Genomic DNA, 24,043 nt, shown 5'->3' with positions numbered 1-24,043 from the left:
AAATGAATTATGCGTAGTGAATTTTAAAACGCTATATTCATTCTCAAAACCGCTGCATATGTGTTTTTAGACGAAGCTAACGCAAGCGATTGCGTTCCGTTGTACGCGACAACAATGAAAATCGAAAAGTTCCACATAAGCGGTATGCGACTGACAACACTGCCGAATACGTGGCCCCAAAGTTGTGTGATTAGTGTGTCTTGTTTATATTTTTAATTGTGTTAATTCAACGAAAATCTCCTCGGAAGCCGTAAGTGCTCAAAAATAAGTTATTATTCTTTATTCTGACAAATTTTCATTGACGTGACCATAAGGGTTTCTCACACAAATTAATTACAAAGTTGAGGTTGCAGCTGTCAAATTTTTACTAACAAGATTTTCTTGTGTTTTTCTTAATTTCTTAATTATTTTTAGATTATGTAACGTAAATCTTGAGCTCAATTCTGCAAGTAACTGTGACGTTAACTCTGTTCTCACGGGGAAGTGCTATTTCTGTTAATTATTGTGTATGTGAGTAGCCTGTCAAAATTACTGCACTGTATAAGAAATCAGGTTTCGTTCTAAGTACTCTTGAAATTCTTCATACATTTACTGTAGCTAATCGTTTGCAAGCGGCAGCTACATAATATTTATCATAGCAACTTAGCTACGTGTCTGTATGTTAATGAATTTGATCGAAACTGCATTACCTTACGATAATTTCGTAACATACTTTCCGTCAAACAATTCCCACGACAGATCATTAGTTACCTCTGAATATTGTTTATATGTAAAAATAGAAGTAGCAGACGACAGGGGCTCCCGTGGCAGCTGGTAGAGTTGTAGATAAAGTTGTTATCTTATCCTAGACACTGATGAAGCATCTGTGTAGTAGTGTTGTGTTACAACAGTGCTACATGCTAGTAATGAGATTACCAAACATTATACTTAGTTACCTGTAGCTTGTCAGTGAAAGTGTACTCACTGTAGGTGTATTATCAAGCACTTACATTACTCCTGTCACATATATTAGTGTTGTCCTTTCACTATGATTGGTGCATGTGAAATATTTTGTTTAAATTCATGTAAATTATATTAACTGCCAGCTTATTGATTGTAAGGTTGACCAAAAAATATAAAATGTATGTTCCATTGATTGATATATTTTAAAAATAATTCTTAAGTTCTCAAGCAATCCCTCCTATCCTTTTCCAAAAACTCTGGTGATGTCAAAGTTTTTGATGGGTCTTGGTTACTGGCTGACATATAAATTATAGTATGTGACTACTCATATACTGCAAAGTAAATATTGTTTATTACAAAAGTGTAACAAGACCGGACTATCTTAGTGTGCAGTATGAAAAACAACATTGTACAAATATACCAGTGAGTGTTGATAGTGTGTGTTGTGATACATTGACCTAATTTTAAAACTGACCCCTTGCAACTTCAATGAAAGATAAACACTTAATTATTTTACATTATACTCTTCTGCTTGAGGCTCAAAATGCTTTGATATGTGTTTGGAAATTTTAAATATTAGTGAAGCTATAAGCATTTCATGCTTTATAGTTTTAGTCATGCAAATTAAAAATATGCCATTGTAGGTTATGAGATTTTGCAAACAGGTTAAGCGGAAATCTTTATATTATTTGCTTGGCAGTAAAATGAGATAAATCGTAAGTCTTACTATGACAAATTGAAACAAATGTCTATTATTATAGCAACTTATCATGTTGAGGACATTATAAAGACATGCGTTTCAAAGCATTTTATACAAAAAAAAATGCCTATGTTAAAGATGCTAGCTATCCTTTATAAAACCAAAGTATTTATTTGTTAATACGCCAGTGTATTGCTCAATTAAACATAGGTCAATAAACTGTTGGTCAATCAATGCCAATTGTTGAATGAACTATAATTTTATAGCAGTCCCTTATCTAGCTTCATTGATTGAGGTTGATTCATGAATGAAGTTGTAATTACAATAGAGAAACAGTCCAGGCCCGCTTTTCTAGGTTATAAATATAACTAATATAAATTAATACCTATGCGATGTAATAAAAATACGAGGATTTATATTTTTTTTATGTATATGAATTATTTACCTGCCTTATTTAAAATATTTGAGCCTTAAAATTATTCTTCATTTTACCAGAAACTTAACAAAATCCCCTTACTTTATTTACATACATACATCTTGTCATACGGGACCTCCAGTTACAAGCTATATATTTTTTGTGTTGTGTGAGAATCAAATGTACAGTCTCTGTGCACTTTTAACCACTGAGTCACTACATCATATATGATGTAATACAGACAATTCATCAATACTCTTCACTCATATTAAAATAATACTTTCACTTTATTTATACAAGTGTCTTGTGTACAACATGTCCTTCATATTATGATATTTAATTTTGAGTTCAGTTGGCTTACCCTCACTCTATGCTCAGTGTTAGTTTAGTTTAAGTTAAACCATACTGTTAAATTACAAACTAATATATGAATAAATAATGTTTTTAATTTTAACTAATTAGATTATTTCATTCAGGTTGTTTTCATCTTAAATTAGCATTAGATCTTGTGCTAGTTTTGAATATATAAATAAAATGTTGTGTTAGCTCGAATTCGTCACGATTGATTGCCGGTTCGTGTGTTGGGAGTAAGTCATCAGATAACATTCAATCATCAAATGTAATTCATTATCTCTTAAAATATTATTTCATGATGACTTTTCAACTTACAATTTTATTGTTTTTAATACAACTGAAGTTAGTCACATATAATATAACTGTGGAAACAGTGTGGATATTTATATATAATATTGCTATGTAAAAGAGTTCTTTTTGTATGTAATAACCATAGTTATGTTGAAGGCAAACTGATTTAGATTGTTACTAAATAATAGCTAAGTTTAGCAACAGGAATACTGTAGACTGACAATATCACGCCTCCATTACTCAAAGGTGTACGCAGAGATATAGATTTACGTAATTTCATGCCTTATTACCTTAAAAATAATTAACAGACTCCTATGTGCCTTATTCATACAATTCAATATTTATTTTTCTTGATGCACATTGACACAGCAAACAAAATATTGTTTTGATTTAAGCCTACCTTAAATATATACATGATATGTCACTAACTATGATTGAAATAATTTGGTATATTTATTAATTAAGTTCTTCATATTATGTTGTGCAGGATAGTCGGCTCCACGCAAGATGATGAACCCACAGTATCCTCCGCCGGGGCAGAACAACAACGCGCCAAGCAACCCCATGTTCCCACCAACGTCGCAAGACTACAACGGCGTCCACAACGCCAACATCTACAGTCAGATGCCGCCCAACGGCCCGCAGATGCAGCCCAAGCCCTTCGACCAGACTGACATGTCACAAAAGATGCAAAATATGAACATTAATGGCCCTCAAGGTTTCCCGTCCATTCCTCCCACTCAACTGCCACCTGGCCAGCTCCCCCCTGGACAGTACCCTCCTGGAAACTATCCCCCTACTTCCAATTTCGCGCCAGGACAGCTGCCTCCCGGTCAACGCCCGCCAGGCATGCCAGGGAGGCCACCAGTCAGTGGAGCTCCACAAATGGCCCCAATGGCGCAGAGACCCCAAATGCCACCGATGCCGGCGCCGGGAGGACAGCCTGGATTTGGACAGATGCCTCCTCAAAGTCAGACTCCTAACATGGAGCAGAGCAGGCAGTTCCAGCCTCCGACGTCAATGCCTCCTCAGCAGCGACCGCCGAGTGCACAAGCTAGTCAACCGATGCCTCCCATGAGCCAGCAACAACAAGGTCTGCAAGGGCCCGGTCAGATGCCGCCTATATCTCAGCCGGGTCAACCACCCCAGCAGCAGATGGGAAGACCAGGCATGCCACAACCGGGTGCACAGCCACCGAAGCCTGGTATGCCTCCACAATCTCAGATGGGTGTACCTCCCATGCAGCCTGGGCAGCCAGGACAGCCAGGACAACAGATGAACATGCCACCGCAATCTCAACCGAGCTCGATGCCACAGCCTGGCATGCCCCCACAGCCGAGAGCTGGCCAACCTGGTCAGATGCCTGGACAGCCTGGTCTTCCGCCGCAGCCTGGTATGATGCCTCCACAACCTGGACAAATGCCACAACCTGGACAAATGCCACAACCTGGGCAGATGCCACAGCCTGGTCAAATGCCTGGTAAACCTGGGCCTCCACAACCAGGTTTACCTCCACAACCTGGGCCGCCAGGGTTGCCTCCGGGTCAACAAATGCCTGGTCACCCTGGCATGCCACCTCAACCTGGTCCAATGAGTCAACCGGGCTTACCACCACAACCTGGTCAGTTAAGTCAACCCGGTCTACCTCCACAACCGGGACAAATGAGTCAGCCAGGTCTTCCACCCCAGCCTGGTCAAATGCAGGGACAGCCGGGGCTTCCACAACAGTCGAGCCACGTACCCCAACAGGGTCTCCTATCCCAGCCTGGTCAATTGAGCCAGCCACTACTACCACCGCAGCCTGGTCAACCTGGAATGTTAAGTCAGCCCGGGCTTCCACCCCAGCCAGGGCAGCAGCCAATGCTACCTGGACAAATACCACAAGGGCTCCCCTCTAAGTACCCGCAGCAGAACCAGATGCCTGGTCTGCCACATATGCCACCGCCGTTAAATCAACAGACGCAGCAGTACCCTGGCATGCCAACCACCAATCAACCAGGGTATGGACAACAACCGACACCACAGCCTGTGGCTCAGTATCCTGGTGAGTCAACAGATACTTATTATTGTTGTATTTATTTATAGTCTAGGCTATAGCTTAGGATAGAGGACTTAAAAATTGTTAAACCACTTATATGGTTAGTGGTCAACCTAATGTTGAAGTTGTTCAAGACGCCTGAAGGCTTATGACCATTTGATGATTAGACCTTACGACTGCTTTATTGATTGACGGCAGTCGTGCTCGAGGCATGGAGCCTGCACGGTCACCTGTTGCTTATGCCTGGTTTCCGTGGTACATTTAGAGGTAGTTTATCTATTCGAACTGTCATGTTTACATGAGATTAAACGCTATGGAATAGATAAACTACCACTAAATGTATTTCAGAAACCGGGGGTCAATCCACTGATCGTTAGCCAATCCGATAACGTAGTAGTAGTAGTAGTACAAATTACTATATATTGTTGTTCAGGCATGCCGCCGATGCCCGGCCAGGTGCCGGCGCCTCAGCAGCGCAGCTACGGCGCGGCGCCGTCGGGCTACCCGCCGCAGTACCAGCAGCAGCCCTACCCCGGCCAACAGTACCAGCAGCCCGAGCAGAAGAGACTCGACCCTGAACAGATGCCCAGCCCTGTAAGTACTGGACACGAGATTCCTTTTTGCTGTACAACGTATGCGTCAAGTAGACAGAAAGTGCAATTTATCTTTGACGCGGGTTTTAGATTTCTTTGTTTACAAAAAAAAATGGGTTATGCTTTTTGCGGTCAATTAGAAGAATTAGAACATATCTGTGATTTTTCAGCTTTGAGACCACGTTAACTCCTTCGGTCTATACTCGGTTTGTTTCACTGTGATTCTCACTCTCTTATCATAAACTTAAAACTTTATTCTAGAGTAAAAAAATTCTTACTTACAAACATAAATTACAAGGCGGAAGGCAAAAAATACTTACTTTTACTTAACCATAATACCGTTATTCCACAGATCCAAGTGATGGCCCAAGACCAGCAGAACCGCAGCGGCATCTTCGTGACGAACGAGAAGGGGCTCGTGCCGCCGCTCGCCACCACGGACTTCATCGTTGATGACAAGGGAAACGCTAGTATGTACACGTATACGATATAGCCACGTGTCTGTCAAATTACGTATACACACGTATACATAATTTGACAGAACGATAGTATGAGACGTATGACGAAGGTGTATTGTTGTATGTAAATAATTTGAATTGAATGTTTGCAGGTCCTCGTTATATCAGAAGTTCCATGTACACGGTGCCGGTGACCGCCGACCTGCTCAAACAGACCTCCATGCCATTCTGCTTAGTCGTGAGTATACAATATCTTAAGAAATACTGAAATTTTAGTGACATATTTTCTTTTGCTAGTGGTGAACGGAACAATACCCAACAAGAAGCATTAATGTTCATGTTTCCAACACTAAGATGACACAAAATAGTTGAACTAGTCCATAAGCAATTTTTCCCGGGAAAAAGTAACTGCTTATTAGTTGAGCTACCTAATTATAAATTAGCCATCTAGGTGCTATCTAAATCAGCTCAGCAGCTGCACGTGAAAGGCAATTTAAGCATCCATCAATCCATTTATCCGTTCATCTGGTTTGGCAAACCTTAAGTATATAAAAGATATAACATGATAATTCGTGTTTGTCAGATCTCCCCGATGGCGGAGACGGTGGGCACGGAGCAGGAGCCGCCGCTGATCGACTTCGCGGCGCTGACGGGCTCCCCATCCATGGGCCCCGTGCGCTGCTCGCGCTGCAAGGCCTACATGTGCCCCAACATGAAGTTCATCGACGCCGGCAGGCACTTCAAGTGTGCCTTCTGCAAGGCTACCACTGAAGGTGAACACTTGCTTTGATGTTGATTTTATAGTTGAGGAGTCTAAACGCTTACTTTCTGCAAGTTGTTAAGGGTACGAACGTTTTTCGTGTATTAGAAATTACTATCACTGGTATTCCAATGGTGTAGAAAAGTATCGAAATAAAACATTATTAGTCCATTGAAATGTTACAATTTGAGGGCCGAATATTGCATTTATTAGAGGACGCAATTTTATTGTTGGAACATGTAGGGGGGGTCAATAGAAGCTTAACTTGAAGTTTGTGGGGTTGTCACCCTTGTCCCCCGGCCGCCATCTTGGAAAAGAGGGTGGAAACACTTTTTTCGCTATATCTCGGAAACTATGCGTCTTACAATAAAATTGTAAAAGCATAATTTGTAGCAAATTATTTTGCCTACAAATATGTCTCATGACTTTTCGTCCTAAATTGACAATTAAAGAAGTTATAAGCAAAAAAGTGAAATATTTTTTACAAAAATTTTCTTTCCGAATCCGGTCTATTTCGGTGCGCTGTTACTGAGCTTCTAATTAATGAAATTAAAAAAAAAATATAGGGCAAAATTTTCCTCGAAAAATACTCTACAAGATTGGTCTGAGGTAACTCTTTTAATATTTTCATATCAGCTTAGCCTTTTTTCCAAACTATGTTGGAGTCGGCTTCCAGTCTCACCAGATGCAGCTGAATACCAGTGTTTTACATGGAGCGACTGCCTATCTGACCTCCACAACCCATTTACCTGGGATATAAAACGATACCCCTCGTTAAGACTGGTTGTCAGACCTTCAAGCTTCTGAGTACTGTTAACGACTGTCAAATGTCTTCGAAAATGACAGCCGGGACCCACAATTTAACGTGCCTTCCGAAACAGGGAGGAACTCAATATGTGTAAGATGGTCACCCATCCACAAAACAACCTCGGCAAGCGTGGCTTAACCTCAGATACATCCGCGCAGCTGTCGCTAAAAAAGTTATAGAGCAATAAAGAAAATAATCATAAAAAATATTGCACTTTTTTGCTTATAACTTCTTTAATTGTTAATTTAGGGCAAAAAGTTATGAAACATATTTGAAGACAAAATAATTTGCTACAAATTATGCTTTTACAATTTTATTGTAAGACGCATAGTTTCCGAGATATAGCGAAAAAAGTGTTTCCACCCCCTTTTCCAAGATGGCGGCCGGGGGACAAGGGTGCCGACCCCACAAACTTCAAGTTAAGCTTCTATAGACCCCCCCTACATGTTCCAAAAATAAAATTGCGTCCTCTAAGAAATGTAAATCTCATGTAACATTTCAATGGACTATATAGGTATGCCAGTTCTTAAAAACAGTTCTTGAAGGGTTACAAAGTTCTTGGCAACAGTGTGGTGACCTCAAGGTTTAGTCCCTTTGTCATTTCGAACCGAGAACCTTTCCCGGTAGTGGGACAGTGGGCGAGCTTAAGTACTCGGTTGTATCCATCAGTGTAAATAAAGGTGATGTAATATTGCAGTGCCGATGGAGTACACGCAGTACATAAACAGCACGCAGCAGTACGGCCGCGTGCCCGCCGAGATGGCGCTCGGGGCCTACGAGATCGTCGCCACCAAGGAGTACTGCAGGGTATGTGCTTTAAACTGACACTAGTTCTACTAGGCTAGTCTCTTGTGACATTTTTTAATCTTTAGCTAGTATTCTGGTTTTACTGATTAACCCAATATACAGAAAAATATAATCTTATATTACACAGATTTAAACGCAAGCAAGCAGTTTATAAACTTTTATCAATGACTAATGATGAATGATCAGAGTAGCCTTTAACCTGGTCATGGTCGCAAATTAGTCGGCTATAGAAAATTTTAGGTTGGGTTACTGAAATTTTATTAACATAACCTTATTGTTTGGTCATTTATTTACAATTTCTTCGTGTTCACAATTCCATAAGTTTGTTTTCTATTAGTGTAAATATGATGTTATGTTTTCAGAACAACACGCTGCCGAACCCGCCGGCGATAGTGTTCGTGATCGACGTGTCGTACAACGCCATCAAGAACGGACTCGTGCAGACCGTCTGTGACAATATACTTGAGATTATCGAGGTACATATTATATACTAAACTCTTTTCCTTCTATTGAGTAATCGTCGCGTGAAACATTGAACTGTATGCTGTCATATGAATCGAATTTGGGGCTCAAACCCAAGACGGATACGAGAAACATAGTTGTCAGCAGTTGCATGCATTATTCCTCAGGTGACAGAGGCAGTCAGTATTAGAAAATGTAAAGAAGTATTGTTAAATAAGATGGTATTAATTTATGTGTGTTTGTTACAGTCATTGCCCCGCGACGAGCAGACCGGTAAGAGTTGGACTCGCGTCGGATTCATCACGTACAGCTCCACTGTACACTTCTATAATATCAAGGTATGTAATAAAATATACATTATAATAATATGTGACGTAGTTAATTGAATCATCTATTGTAACATAGTAACGGTGGTATGCGAAGAAAGTATTCCCATACTTTGGAGGACACGTAAAATTGTTGTCCATTAGGACTATAGTCGTAAATCTAGTATATCAAAGGCCCTTATGTGGCTTGAACAAATTTGAGACTTGGTTGACCACTAACTATACGATACGATAAATAACTATGCACTATAGTTGCTATTGATAGCGGCAACCGCATCACCCACATTAAACTTGTCTGTTTGTGTGTAGGGTTCCCTGGGCCAGCCTCAGATGATGTCGGTGGGCGACGTGGGCGACATGTTCGTGCCGCTGCTGGAGGGCTTCCTGGTGGCGCCCGAGGAGTCGGGGCCCGTGCTCAGCCAGCTGCTGCAGCAGCTGCCCGCCATGTTCCACGACAACAAGGAGACCGAGACCATCCTGCTGCCCGCCTGCCAGGTACCTTTATCTAAAATCTTTCAACTATGACTCATAATGAACTCTAAGAAATATATAGACACAACGAAAACAACAATATCTTCCACTTTAGGTAACGCACATAAACAGTGCAGATTAGCGTGCATAATGTAAAAAAACATGTGAAATTTTGTTGTTTGAGACAGCTTAATGCTTTAGCCATTTTGGTTCCAAGTAAATTGATTATTTTGACAAAGAAGCTTTTATCTTCTTACAGCAAACGTATTTATTACTTAGTCAGTCACAACTCAAAAATACGTAACTGATTTGAACTCGAACTCTTTTCTCATGAAACAATGTTATTTCCGTATATTATTATATATCTTGGTATTTGTTGTTCTTATTGGTAATTATTTACGTAAAACTAAACTTGACTTAACCTCATTATACTACAGGCAGGTCTAGAGGCGCTGAAGGCGGCAGACACATCAGGTCAGCTGATCGTGTTCCACACCACGCTGCCGTCCTACAACGCGCCCGGGAAACTCATCAACAGGGAGGACAGGAAACTGCTCGGCACCGACAAGGAGAAACAGATCCTAGGTATGTATACCAAAGGTTTATTTTACTATACTATATTGTGTCTATTAGATTTTAGCATGAGTTGGCAGTAGTTGTGATAAAAAATATTGAAAATAAATACACTGGCGGTATTATATACTGATGGTTTAAGAAAATATTTGTGATATGTATTTTAGAGAAGCTTTCCTTATAATATCTGAATTGGTCGTTTGTTTTGTTGTTTTGGTTGCATTCGTATATTCACGCGAGTCTTATGCATAAATTATAAACAAAGACAAGACAATGTTAATTTAAGTGACGTAGCTATTATTGGAATTCGTGCCGCGTTGACACGTGCCAGTGCACTCGCCGTTCAATCGTAACGTAACGTGTGTGTTGCAGCTCCGCAGACGACGGCGTACAACGAGCTGGGCCAGCTGTGCTCGGCGGCGGGCGTGAGCGTAGAGCTGTTCGTGTGCAACAACGCCTACGTGGACTGCGCCACCGTGGGACAGCTCGCCAGGCTCACCGGCGGCCAGCTGCACAAGTATACCTACTTCACGGTATGTCACTCTTTGATCTTTCCGTTTCTTTCATTCATTTAGAGCATTTGATATAGCGTATTCGATTTAGAAACGCGGGGTACGAGTACTGCGATTGTGTTTGCAGTAGCTTTTTTAAGCAGAATGCCTCTGCACATGTCTGTATCAACAATCAATAACTGTAGAATTTGTTTATTTACACACAAATTAAGTTCTTTTTTTAATATTTTATTATATGAAGTAACACAGAATCGGGATCCGACGTACTATCTTGCACACCTATGGTAATTGCGGCGGAGTGCGAGTGCGAGATTCGTATGTGTAATAAGATGTGTGTGCGCAGGCGGAGCTGGACGGCGCGCGGCTCATGTGTGACGTGGAGCGCGTGGTGAGCCGCGCCACGGCGCACGACGCGGTCATGCGCGTGCGCACCTCCACGGGCGTCAGGCCCACCGACTTCTACGGACACCTGTTCATGTCCAACACCACCGACGTCGAGCTCGCTGCCATCGGTGAGATACTACGCTACAGCTCATATTGTTTGCCTTTCATTTTAAAACATATTTTTGTATTGCTAATCTAAATCTCTGTATCTTCGTTCCTCAGACGCGGACAAGGCCATCGGCATCGAGATCAAGCACGACGACAAGCTAACAGCGGAGGATGGAGTATACATCCAGGCGGCTCTGCTGTACACCCACAAGAGCGGCCAGCGCCGCCTGCGGGTGCTGAACCTGGCGCTGAGCGTGGCGCACCAGCTCGCCGACGTGTACCGCAGCATGGAGCTCGACACCTGCATCAACTTCCTCACCAAGCAAGGTAACGTGTACAGACACATCTGCTCTATACAAGAGCGGCCAGCGCCGCCTGCGGGTGCTGAACCTGGCGCTGAGCGTGGCGCACCAGCTCGCCGACGTGTACCGCAGCATGGAGCTCGACACCTGCATCAACTTCCTCACCAAGCAAGGTAACGTGTACAGACACATCTGCTCTATACAAGAGCGGCCAGCGCCGCCTGCGGGTGCTGAACCTGGCGCTGAGCGTGGCGCACCAGCTCGCCGACGTGTACCGCAGCATGGAGCTCGACACCTGCATCAACTTCCTCACCAAGCAAGGTAACGTGTACAGACACATCTGCTCTATACAAGAGCGGCCAGCGCCGCCTGCGGGTGCTGAACCTGGCGCTGAGCGTGGCGCACCAGCTCGCCGACGTGTACCGCAGCATGGAGCTCGACACCTGCATCAACTTCCTCACCAAGCAAGGTAACGTGTACAGACACATCTGCTCTATACAAGAGCGGCCAGCGCCGCCTGCGGGTGCTGAACCTGGCGCTGAGCGTGGCGCACCAGCTCGCCGACGTGTACCGCAGCATGGAGCTCGACACCTGCATCAACTTCCTCACCAAGCAAGGTAACGTGTACAGACACATCTGCTCTATACAAGAGCGGCCAGCGCCGCCTGCGGGTGCTGAACCTGGCGCTGAGCGTGGCGCACCAGCTCGCCGACGTGTACCGCAGCATGGAGCTCGACACCTGCATCAACTTCCTCACCAAGCAAGGTAACGTGTACAGACACATCTGCTCTATACAAGAGCGGCCAGCGCCGCCTGCGGGTGCTGAACCTGGCGCTGAGCGTGGCGCACCAGCTCGCCGACGTGTACCGCAGCATGGAGCTCGACACCTGCATCAACTTCCTCACCAAGCAAGGTAACGTGTACAGACACATCTGCTCTATACAAGAGCGGCCAGCGCCGCCTGCGGGTGCTGAACCTGGCGCTGAGCGTGGCGCACCAGCTCGCCGACGTGTACCGCAGCATGGAGCTCGACACCTGCATCAACTTCCTCACCAAGCAAGGTAACGTGTACAGACACATCTGCTCTATACAAGAGCGGCCAGCGCCGCCTGCGGGTGCTGAACCTGGCGCTGAGCGTGGCGCACCAGCTCGCCGACGTGTACCGCAGCATGGAGCTCGACACCTGCATCAACTTCCTCACCAAGCAAGGTAACGTGTACAGACACATCTGCTCTATACAAGAGCGGCCAGCGCCGCCTGCGGGTGCTGAACCTGGCGCTGAGCGTGGCGCACCAGCTCGCCGACGTGTACCGCAGCATGGAGCTCGACACCTGCATCAACTTCCTCACCAAGCAAGGTAACGTGTACAGACACATCTGCTCTATACAAGAGCGGCCAGCGCCGCCTGCGGGTGCTGAACCTGGCGCTGAGCGTGGCGCACCAGCTCGCCGACGTGTACCGCAGCATGGAGCTCGACACCTGCATCAACTTCCTCACCAAGCAAGGTAACGTGTACAGACACATCTGCTCTATACAAGAGCGGCCAGCGCCGCCTGCGGGTGCTGAACCTGGCGCTGAGCGTGGCGCACCAGCTCGCCGACGTGTACCGCAGCATGGAGCTCGACACCTGCATCAACTTCCTCACCAAGCAAGGTAACGTGTACAGACACATCTGCTCTATACAAGAGCGGCCAGCGCCGCCTGCGGGTGCTGAACCTGGCGCTGAGCGTGGCGCACCAGCTCGCCGACGTGTACCGCAGCATGGAGCTCGACACCTGCATCAACTTCCTCACCAAGCAAGGTAACGGACACATCCGGGCGGCGCTGCTCTATACAATAGCGAATTCGCTGCCTTCCTGTCGTAGACCTTACCAAGATAATTTCACAACATCCAGTCCCGGACCACTCGGATGAAGGAACGGATCGGCGATCCTTGTCAGGTCGTCAGTCTACCTTAAGGGGGACTCGTATACGGTTTTTCCGGTTCCTAATCATATTAACTGTGTGGTACATTCCCAGCGGTGTGGGCCCTGCGCGAGCACAGTCCGCGCCAGGTCCGCGAGACACTATCCACGCGCTGTGCTCGCTCGCTGGCGGCCTACCGGCGCCACTGCGCCTCGCCGTCCTCCGCCGGCCAGCTGGTGCTGCCCGAGCCCATGAAGCTGCTGCCGCTCTACACCAACTGTGTGCTGCGCTCTGATGCCATCGCCGGAGGTAACACATGCACTCTATTGACATTTTTTCTAGCTTTACAAATTTCCTTCTTATTAGGAATCTTTGTCACGTGCGCACCGCAACACTATCGTATCGATACCGTCCTTAACGTTGCACCACAGATACTACAAAACTTATTGTTTATCAAATGCTACAACATTAATAAATTATGAAAAAAACATAATTATATCTGTGTTGTGTGTGCTCAGGTCCGGACATAACGTGCGACGACCGGTCGTGCGCCATGTACCGAGCACTCACCGCGGACGTGTCGCAGTCCGTCGTGTACACGTACCCGCGCCTGCTGCCGCTGGCGCGCCTGGCCGACGAGCCCGACGTGCCGCTCATGCCGCTCAGAGCCTCCGTCGACAAGATGAACGACCAGGGAGTCTATCTACTCGGTAACTATTACACCAACATAAATAAAGCCTTTGATTACATAATACAAGTATATTTTCCCAACAAAAAAAATATGGTTATGCTAAAGATTTTATCCTAAAAAAAGGGGATATAGATGATTGATCAAAGATAAAAACCTAGATATGAAACCTAGACCAGAAAGCTTAAATATCGATCAGATGATCTATTACTTTTGCGTCATAGGAGTTCCACAGGGACCTAATCTAGGTCCCTCGCTTTTTGGTGTTATGTAAATCAGTTTGTCTTACGATTCCAATGTTACGTTAATTAATTATCTTTAATTAAATCCGATAAAAAAATTAAATCCGATAAAATTTGCTTTGCAATGTATTAAATGCATATTTTTTCTAGAAAACGGCGTGCACATGCTCCTGTGGGTGGGGTCGGCGGCGCCGCCGGAGCTGGTGCGGGACGTGTTCGGCGTGGGCTCGCCGCAGCAGATCGACACGCAGGTGGCCGAGCTGCCCGTGCTCGACACGCCCGCCTCCGCCGCGGTACGGGCGCTGGTGGATGACGCCCGGGCCAAGAGGAGGACTGCCATGAGGGTGAGTACATCACGCTGGAGTTTCTTATTGAGATGTAAAGTAATACTCTTTATGGTTACAGTCAACTTGGGTAACTTTGAATCGTTTGGGTAACATAGACAGTGGGAATTTGAACTAGTTTCGATTATTTTTTCATATGAAACCGACACAAATGATAAAGGTTTATTCTAGTTTTGCAAACTTTTATCAATTGTGTCGGTTTCATATGAAAAAATAAATAATTAAAACTAGTTCAAATTCCCACTGTCAATGTTACCCAAATGATTCAAAGTTACCCAAATTGACCTTACTAAAGGTATAATTTCGTAGTAAGCAACAGACCATGTATGGCGTTACACAACGACCAGCAGTGTCGTCTGTCATAGTAACGATGTGTATTCAACAAAGTTCCACCGTCAATTGACGAATTGAAGGCAACTTCTTTTTTTTCAAAAGTGACAGGTTGTAGCCAATTCATGATTTTATGTAGACTCCACAATTAACGAAAAAGAAACGCTGTATTGCTTGTTGCCGGTAGCTAAGGAGCTATATATAGAACATAAGGTTGCTTAATGAAGCTCTAGGCTTCTAAGCTTTGAACACTCTGGTTGTTGTTTGACAAAAGATTCTTACTGATTTCACTTTAGAGTAAAGTTTAAACCTAAAAAATATTGAAAACACGCCTGAAAATGAATTGAGTAGTAACGTTTTGAAGACTTTATTTCGTGCATGTAAGCATGTGGTGCATGTTATTATGTGTTTAGCATGAAATATCAAACTGAAGTATAAGAAGCAGTAGTCCTTAGGGCACAAAACCTGTATAAAAATATTACATTATATTTTTCGTACACGATAGTAAAACATTCTGACACACAAAACACATATTTCTCCATAATTTTTAACTTAAACAGTAACTTTAGTTTTTGGGTGAGACTATACTATTTTAATTTTCTCCTTAGTCTTATTTCCCATGTAAATTACTTGCACATTTTAACTCATCTGAAAAAAGTCCCACCCTGTAAAGACTGTAAACGTTGCACGTGCATCTTGCATCTCGCTCTAACATGCCGTCGGTGGGTAGCTGAGGGTAGTGGTGCAGAACACGCAGCAGGAGGGGCAGTTCCGCGCGCTGCTGGTGGAGGACCGCGGCCTGGACGGCGCCGCCAACTACACCGAGCACCTCATGGCCGTGCACAAGGCGGTGCTCAAACTGCTGTACGTTTGAGGGTACCTAGTGCCCAGGTGGAGGACTGTGTGACGGGTTTTCTGGGGGTTTTGAATGTGTGTTTACTTACAACCGTCTCAGACTTGCTACACACATATTCGGTTCGTCATTAATCGGCCTTGCCGGGCAGCATAATCGAATTTGTGTGGATCAATGTTCGAGAAAAATGTTGCTCGACATTGCCGCGTCTAAATGTTTGAACCGAATTGTGACGATTGAAGAAAACGGCGAACCCGATCGGCACGAGCTGAACAAGTGTCGGTTTTGTTGTGATGTAAATATTGCCAAGCGTGCCGAACCAAATATATGTGTAGCTCAAAATGTACCTTTTGTGTTGGACAAAAATCTGTATTAAAAAGATGGCAGTAGTAAGTAAATGCACACTGTCTTGATCTTAATTTGGTGGGATTTGGCCAATCAATGGTGATCTATTGGAATATCAGATTTGCTGGGTGAGTTTGTTGGGGACATCTTGGTGAAGGCAGGAAGGAGTGAAGGTTGAAGGTTTTACTTATTGTGTGATGCTTTTTGGTTTTGAAATCGATAGATTTATTGTCTCTTCGCATTTGGGACATGCATGCACGATGATTTCACTCAAGTTCTCAATATTTTACATTCTTGGGACTTTCGTGAACCATTTTTCATTGACCGTCTCAATATCTTCACGATGTCGAAATTCAACATCATTTTTTATTTAGTTTTAATAAGTTACTGACTTCTTAAGGCAAGTTTATAACCTGTAGCAGGTACGGTATCATTAATACAACACTTATACATATTACCAATGACACTAGCATCATATCGGCCTTTGAAAGACGCTCAGTCATTGAAACACCTCATATATAACCGAAGAGTGATGGAATTCGTTTGTTGCAGCTAACGATAATGCGTCAGCACGACAAGCTGGAGACGGTGCTGCGCCACTTCCTGGTGGAGGACCGCGGCGTGGACGGCGGCGCGTCGTACGTGGACTACCTGTGCCACGTGCACAAGGAGATCCGCGCGCTGCTATAGCCCCTGTACGCCTACTAGCCCGGCTAGCTCCGCCGCGCTGAGGATATGCACCTCTACACCAGGCCCTATCTCATGGCCGATGCACAATGAGCATTCAATACTATGTTTGTTGAAACTATTTCTCAAAATCTAAAATTTGTTTACTTAAAATTTCGTTTCGTTCCTATTAGTTTTCGCCAAGAAGTATGTTAAATACCCAGCAGTAATCTTTATTCTGACGTATAGATTAATTCAACTATCTACTAAAAATCCTATTTTAAAATGCGTTATTACTTTTTTTTTTAACCTTAATGCTCATGTGCTAAACATCTTTCAAGTGTATATCCTCGTACGTATACGTGCACGTACGTGTACGTTGCACGGAAGTGTCGCGCAGTAACGTGTACATTCAGACTGGACTGATCCGACGGACATTGTGTGGAGTGAACTATCAATTATATCTCTATATCACTGACAGGCATACACACAGACACTCTTTGTCTGTCTGTATGTCTACATCTGTTTAAATTTAATCATTCATGGTTAAATATTTCGTTATATTTTGTATTTTTGCGCGAAAGACAAACCAACATTTTCTATAGAAGCTCGAAGTGTGTTAACGTGCCCGGTATATGGCAATAGGCTCGCCCCCTATTACATGGGACTAACATTGTAAATGTCGAATCGTGGGTGTATTTCATACACCCCGTTTTCATTGAAAAGTCAAGTATATAAATGCTTGGTTTGTCTTTCATCCAAGTCATTATCAATTCAGCATTTATAACTAATTTCGCAATGTCAATTTTTCGTATTCGTGACGTCACTGCGACCCCTCGTGTCCAAAATAACAGGGGGTTGCAAACGACTGACATTTGAGTCCTATACAAAATAACACAGTCTTGAAACAACGCGCGTAGTCAGTTTAGTTGTACAAAATTATTATTTTTCTAAACAGAGGCTTGTTGTTTTGTATGGAGTCAAATAACTGCAGTAAGAACAATAATGAACTTCCATTTGTAATATTTGTATTGTGACTTTTGTGAGAGAAGTCATTTTGTAGTGTCGCCGATCAGACGCCGTAGCAATGCACTGGAGGTGCAATAACTTTTTACGCAACTAGTCCATTGAAATGTTACATTTTTAGGCCTTATCTTGCATTTTTCCGGACTTAATGATATAGTTAGGCTCCTATTGCAACTTACTCATAAGAAAAGAATTGCGTCCCTTAAAAAAAGCAACCCTAAATGTAACGTTTCAATGGACTAAACTACGATTATCGGTAAACTTGAGTTTATTGTCAAAATATGTAGAGATTTTTGACATTTAACTTTGGTTAAACGTGTATTCTTATGATGTGCAATAATGATTCTATGCGTCTGACCGCCGCGGCCGCGTGACTGTCTCTTGTTGTCAACTAATTAATTAACTTAGAGATTATTAAACACTTGTTAAAATTCATATAATTTGTCAGCGAAATTGTTAAATAAAGTGTTAAGACTCTGACAACCCCTAAAGTATTGTATAGTAACGGTGTTGCTACACGAATAAAATAAAATGTATGAAAAATAATAAGTTATAGGTTTTTTGTTTGTATTCGGTATAATTGTGTTCGGTACGATATTAATTAAAACTAGATATATTTTTATCTATATTGGAATGTATTGTAAATGTAAATAAAATATGGCGTTATTTAATACTTGTGTTGTTCTTATTTTTAGATTAGTGAGTGAGGTAGATGTGTGCAAGTGCTATTATTATAAAATAATAATAATGGAATTGATTGATGAGGTGATCAGTATATTTTCAATATAATTAACTACAAGTCGATCGTAACGATGAATATTCTATAATAAAACTTAAAACTACAACTCAAGATCTAGATTTGCTAAAGTTAAATTTCCTTCACAAAATTATTCAGCGACTGTCGATAGAATACTTAGCACACATACATGAAACCTGAAGTGCCAGGAAATAACTTCCATTAAAAATAGTTATGGCCAGTTTCACAAGTTATGAATAAGTGTTAGATAACGTGGCTGCTAGATAAAGCGACAGGAAATATATTAAAGCAACTGTCAGAATTGCATCGGATAAGATATCTGACGCTTAGTCAGAAGTAGTGAGCGGGCCCAAGGGTCAGCTCACACCGAGACGCGGCGCCGCGCGACGCCTCGTAAAGGCGGCAGTTCGCAAGCGAGACCGCGACCGGAGACTATGACTACGAAACGCCACCCTAACCTCACGAGATGCAACTAAAATCGTAGGTAGCACGACACATTTCCTTGTGAGAATTTAGATTGCTGCGTTGCGCTGCAAAGTGTGGTGTATTCTGCATTGTCACAACGAAATGTGTATCTTATTGTATAATAAAAGTTGTATTTTCGAATTGCTCTATAAAAGTGTGCGCGTAGCGTGCGTCTTGTTGCGAGCTGAACCTTATAGTAATAGCAGGTTATTGTTAAATAGTGTATAGTGAGTGTTTGGAATATCTTAGTAGCTAGTAAGGATTTCAGAGGTAATAAATATTACATTTTGTATGAGACTGAAGTTTCATTAATTGTAACTAATCTATCTATACTTATATACTTACTAGCTGACCCGCGCAACCTCGCTTGCGTCACCTAAGAGAGAATGGGTCAGAATTTTCCACGTTTTTGTAACACTTTTTACTGTTACTCTGCTCCTATTGGTCGTAGCGTGATGATATAAAATATGCTTTTTTTTCACGAAAAATATTCTCAAAATTATTTATTTATATCTCTTAATATAACGAAGTCGCGCTAAGGCATATCCGCCATTAAAACAGTTGCCATGACAACGGAATTTTGTTAATTCAATGTCATTAAAATATTGATTATTCGCGACTTCGTTCGCCACCTGAATTTTCCCGGGAAATGCGTCATTTTCCCGGGGTAAAAAGTAGCCTATGTCCTTTCTCGGGTATCAAAATATCTCCATACCAAATTTCATGCAAATTGGTTCAGTAGTTTAGGCGTGATTGAGTAGCAGACAAACAGACAGACAGACAGACAGACAGACAGAGTTACTTTCGCATTTATAATATTAGTATGGATTACTTATTACTTATTACTTATATTACTTATCTATACTTAATACTTAATATACTTAATACTTAATAATATTATAAAGCTGAAGAGTTTGTTTGTTTGTTTGTTTGAACGCGCTAATCTCAGGAACTACTGGTCCGATTTGAAAAATTCTTTCAGTGTTAGATAGCCCATTTATCGAGGAAGGCTATAGGCTATATAACATCACGCTACGGTCATTAGGAGCGGAGTAGCAACGAAAAATGTTACAAAAACGGGGAAAATTTTGACCCATTCTCTTAGGTGACGCAAGCGAAGTTGCGCGTGTCAGCTAGTTTAATATAGGTACGAAAGAAAAAGAAATGTGTAATAAAAAACTAAATATATTTTGTACTAAACATAGTTACATAGAAGCTTTTTTTTATAAACTGTGTTAGTATAAATATCAATTTTCATAATTTAAATAATCTTGAAATATCCAATTATAATGTTTGTTACATGGTTCTTCGTCTCGTGGCCTTATTTCTGGAAACAAAACGATTTACAGTGTGGTTATATAAGAGAGCCCCTTAAGATGCGTGAGGGTAGCAAGACGGTTTAAAAATTGTAAGAACAAATTTTGCCTAATACATATGGTAAGGTTACACGGAATATCTGAAGAAATTAATAATTTCCAAGTGGTATTACGTTTTCAACGCCCACTATAGGTATGTGTAATTTCTGTGGAAATCTTTGCTGTTCGTACCCGATGCGACTTATATCTTAATCGAGTGAAAAAAACAGCATTTGCTTGTTATAAATCGATATCTCTTGATAAAGAAATAATCATATACAAAAGTAATCTAGGTATGTAGGTACTGTAATAAAACGAATACCCACTGGTTTAGGTTCAATGATCTCAATGATAGGCCCAGTGTACTGACACGACAGGCACGAGGGAGGGCAGGGAGGCTTGCGCTTGCACCCGGCTGCGCTGAGGACCAGGAACAAGAGCTGCAGCGTCACGACGAGGAGCTCGTACAGCATCACACTCATCACCGCGTCTATAAACATATATCAGAGGTTCTAGAGCGCTCTCAGATTTGTGGTCAAAACTGGCATACGCACTATAAAAAGATTAATTGTTTAGTTAGTTTGAAATTGCCCTTAAAGTTTTTGGTATTACTGCGTCTTTATAGAATTAATTAATTTATAGTAGCTTGTACGGAGACCCGAAGAAATGAGAAACCAGCCTCGACAATAATGTTCGGACAGCAATTCGTCGAAGGACCGTGTTGCAAAAAACATACATACCTTAGGCCTCGGAGAGATAACTTCAATGTAAGGTCCCCTGTAGGTGCAAGGCAGGCAGTAGGTAGGCAGCCGGCGTCGCCTGCACCCCGCAGCACTCACGACCGGCGACAACAGCTGCAGCAGCAGCAGCGCTGCTGTCTCCACCCACATCAACACTTCTTCTTGTAACTTTTGCTGCTATGGTTGGAACATACGATTGATATAATTCTGTCGCGATCATTAGATATCGTGTTTCAGAGGAAGAATTTACTCATACCACCTTCACAGCTTAACAAACACAAGTTATTGAGCTTTAGTTAAATGTCAGAAACTGAAATAAGCGACTGGTTTTATAACTTAAATCATACAATTTATAAGTGGCACAGCAATGAGACTGTTGAACAGGCTAAGCTAAAACAATTTAAGTGTAATGGGTACACGTGTCATGATAGATATCAAAGAAGTGATGTGTAATCAAAACTAGGACAAAAGAGTATCTTACATTTCAATAACAAAGCTTTGTTCGACGCCAATCCGACACCCGCGGCCAGGACATGTGTTACTAGTGTTGGTGACGCTGCAGCAGTCCATCATGGCCACCAGCGCCAGCGTCAGCCAGAACAGCTGCATGAGCAGCAAGAACAACTTCTTCGACATTGTTCCTGTACCTACTGGTCAACAATATAACATTTTATTATATTTTTTAATAATGTTACTTAACTTTAGACGCTTGGTAAAACAGCTAGCTAATTTCTTCGTTCTTTAAAAAGGAACCACAACCATAAACTATAAATTGAAACTAGCTATTTGGGCACATAGATATGTTTAGTTACGTTCTAAACTCCGAAAATTGTTTAATTTTAAATGCAGTTTAGATACACGTAAAAAACACATTACTTTCTTCTTAATTTACAGATGCTCACCTGTTTAGAACAGATAGTTCAAATCATAGGTGTTTTGTGTCGACACGCCAGACGCGGGCTTGTGCCGTGAGACTTGCGCTTGCACGCTGAAGCAGCCAGCACCAGGAGCAACAACTGCAGCAGTACGAGGAGCATGTGATATACCACCACACGCCTCACCTTCTCTACAAATATACGACAACTTTAATGTACGTACTTATTTATAAAAAAATGGTGGTATTCGTAGGTATTCTGAAAAGTACAATTTTGCACTTGTACGAAGACAATTTCGGAGAATTGATTAGTGTTCTGTCTAGTCGTAAAGGATATCTTCAAAAGAACATTATAGCCGGACAAATTATTTATCATCTCCGATTTCTTAGTATACATTGATAAACAGCTGCTTTTGAAAATACCATTATCAGCAAAAATAGAAGCATTTTCATTTTCGGCCTACGAGAAGTGTAAACGAAAAAAAGTTGTTGTTGTGTGTTAAAAGCGTACCCGAGGCTTTGGAGAAATAACTTCAATGTAAGGTCCCCTGTAGGTACAAGGCAGGCAGTATCTAGGCAGCCGGCGTCGCCTGCACCCCGCAGCATTTACGATGAGTGACAATAGCTGCAGCAGCAGCAGCGCTAGTGTCTCCCACCACATGGTCGCTTGTTGATGACTAACAGGGTCTACTGTAATAGTCGAAACATACAAACGCTGTAGTACAGAAAACTACGTGTAATTCTATTAATGTGTAAGTACCTAGTAATGGGTAATATTTGAGTACCCAAACTTATACAGTTTACATTTATTTTGGTCGTAAGCATCAGAAGCTGGCACTAGCTTTGCACAGCATGGCACAAGAAGTGACCAAATACAAAATTGGGCACTTTAGAAACTTTTTACAGTCCACCTAATTATATTAAAAATTGTTTTACAAGAGGGATTTGTTCGCCTCGTAACTTGTTATTTTAAAGGATTTAGTAATTAAACCACATAAAGTCTTATTCGGACTCTGAATATAGTTAACCATAAAACATGTTTCTTACTAATCGATATGAAACTGGTGTTCCACAGTAAACTTCCGCGACTGATGCTTGGGGCCGCCGTTCAGCGGACAGCACTTGTTCAAGCAGCCAACTAATAGCAGCGTCAACCACGCCAGCTGCATGAGCAATGACAACAGTTTCCTCGACATGGTGCGTGTAGGCAAGCGCTGATCAACAACCAAATATTATTTTAGTCATTTAATTTCAAAAAATAGTCTAGGAAATACAGCTGCTTTCAAAACAAATAGAATCGTGTATTTTTATGCAAAAGTATTCTTCCACGTGGATATCACCATCACGTATGATCATGACCGAACAAAACACTCTAGAATTGTTAATTATTGCCACAAATAAAAATATACGTGTAATAATTATTAAAGTGTGATAAAAGCTGTACTTACCTTCGAATAAAAATAATCAGAAATAAGTAATATTTTAAGGGTGTTGTCGCTGGCGCGTCCTGTGCGAGAGTCCGAACAGCCACACGCCCAGTATGAACACGTGCACCAGGATGTAGAACAACACGTCGTCTAGCATTAGCGATACACTGAAACATAATATCTACCTACAGCTTTAATAAGTATTTAACTACTTTTGTTTTGACATGCTGTAGGTTCAGTTTAGATATAGAATGTCGTTAACTTGTTACCACCAAAACAAAACTGTGTGAACACGGGGAAGGTAATAATTACATCAAAATACTTCCTTTGCACAGTAGGAAGCAAGGTCGAACTTAAGAACACAAGGCAATACCCTGGCCAAGCGAAACAGATAGTAGACTTTCTAAACTGTAGACACTAGGTACCCATCGACTACAGGTAGATCTCTTTAAACAAAATATTTTATTTATTGTTTCAATTAATCTGTATGTACCTAGTCATTCAAGGAGGATCGGCTGAAGCTTGTGCGCGCGGGTTCGTAGCAGTCAACGTCTGAGGGGCTCAGCGTCAGGGGCACGTGGAAGTCGCGGCACGAGCCCACCGTGATGCGCACTCCGAACAGCACGGCGTGCAGGATGAACGCGAACAGGATCTGATACCACATGCCTCAATTACCATCGCAGGGAACTGAACAAAGAATATTATAAATAAGTGGTTATTTC

The 24,043-nt window shown here is 42.3% G+C and overlaps 1 protein-coding gene across 1 annotated transcript; it reads left to right on the top strand.

Annotated features, from left to right (window-relative positions):
- Nucleotides 1-135: 135 nt before the first annotated feature.
- Sec24CD (COPII coat complex component secretory 24CD) lies at nt 136-18,376 on the top strand. The gene is made up of 18 exons (XM_076131195.1): nt 136-250; nt 3,190-4,746; nt 5,174-5,334; nt 5,686-5,803; nt 5,944-6,029; nt 6,375-6,564; nt 8,057-8,166; nt 8,529-8,642; nt 8,877-8,966; nt 9,264-9,449; nt 9,863-10,010; nt 10,371-10,531; nt 10,854-11,022; nt 11,117-11,329; nt 13,324-13,518; nt 13,728-13,919; nt 14,290-14,483; nt 16,564-18,376. Exons 2-18 carry the CDS (start codon nt 3,210-3,212, stop codon nt 16,699-16,701), a joined length of 4,002 nt encoding a protein of 1,333 aa, XP_075987310.1. The 5' UTR covers nt 136-250; nt 3,190-3,209; the 3' UTR covers nt 16,702-18,376.
- The last annotated feature ends 5,667 nt before the right edge of the window (nt 18,377-24,043 follow it).

This window comes from Anticarsia gemmatalis, chromosome 25, assembly GCF_050436995.1.
Source record: "Anticarsia gemmatalis isolate Benzon Research Colony breed Stoneville strain chromosome 25, ilAntGemm2 primary, whole genome shotgun sequence".
Classification (NCBI taxonomy): Eukaryota; Metazoa; Arthropoda; class Insecta; order Lepidoptera; family Erebidae; genus Anticarsia; species Anticarsia gemmatalis.
This window is presented reverse-complemented; position numbering and strand designations above follow the sequence as displayed.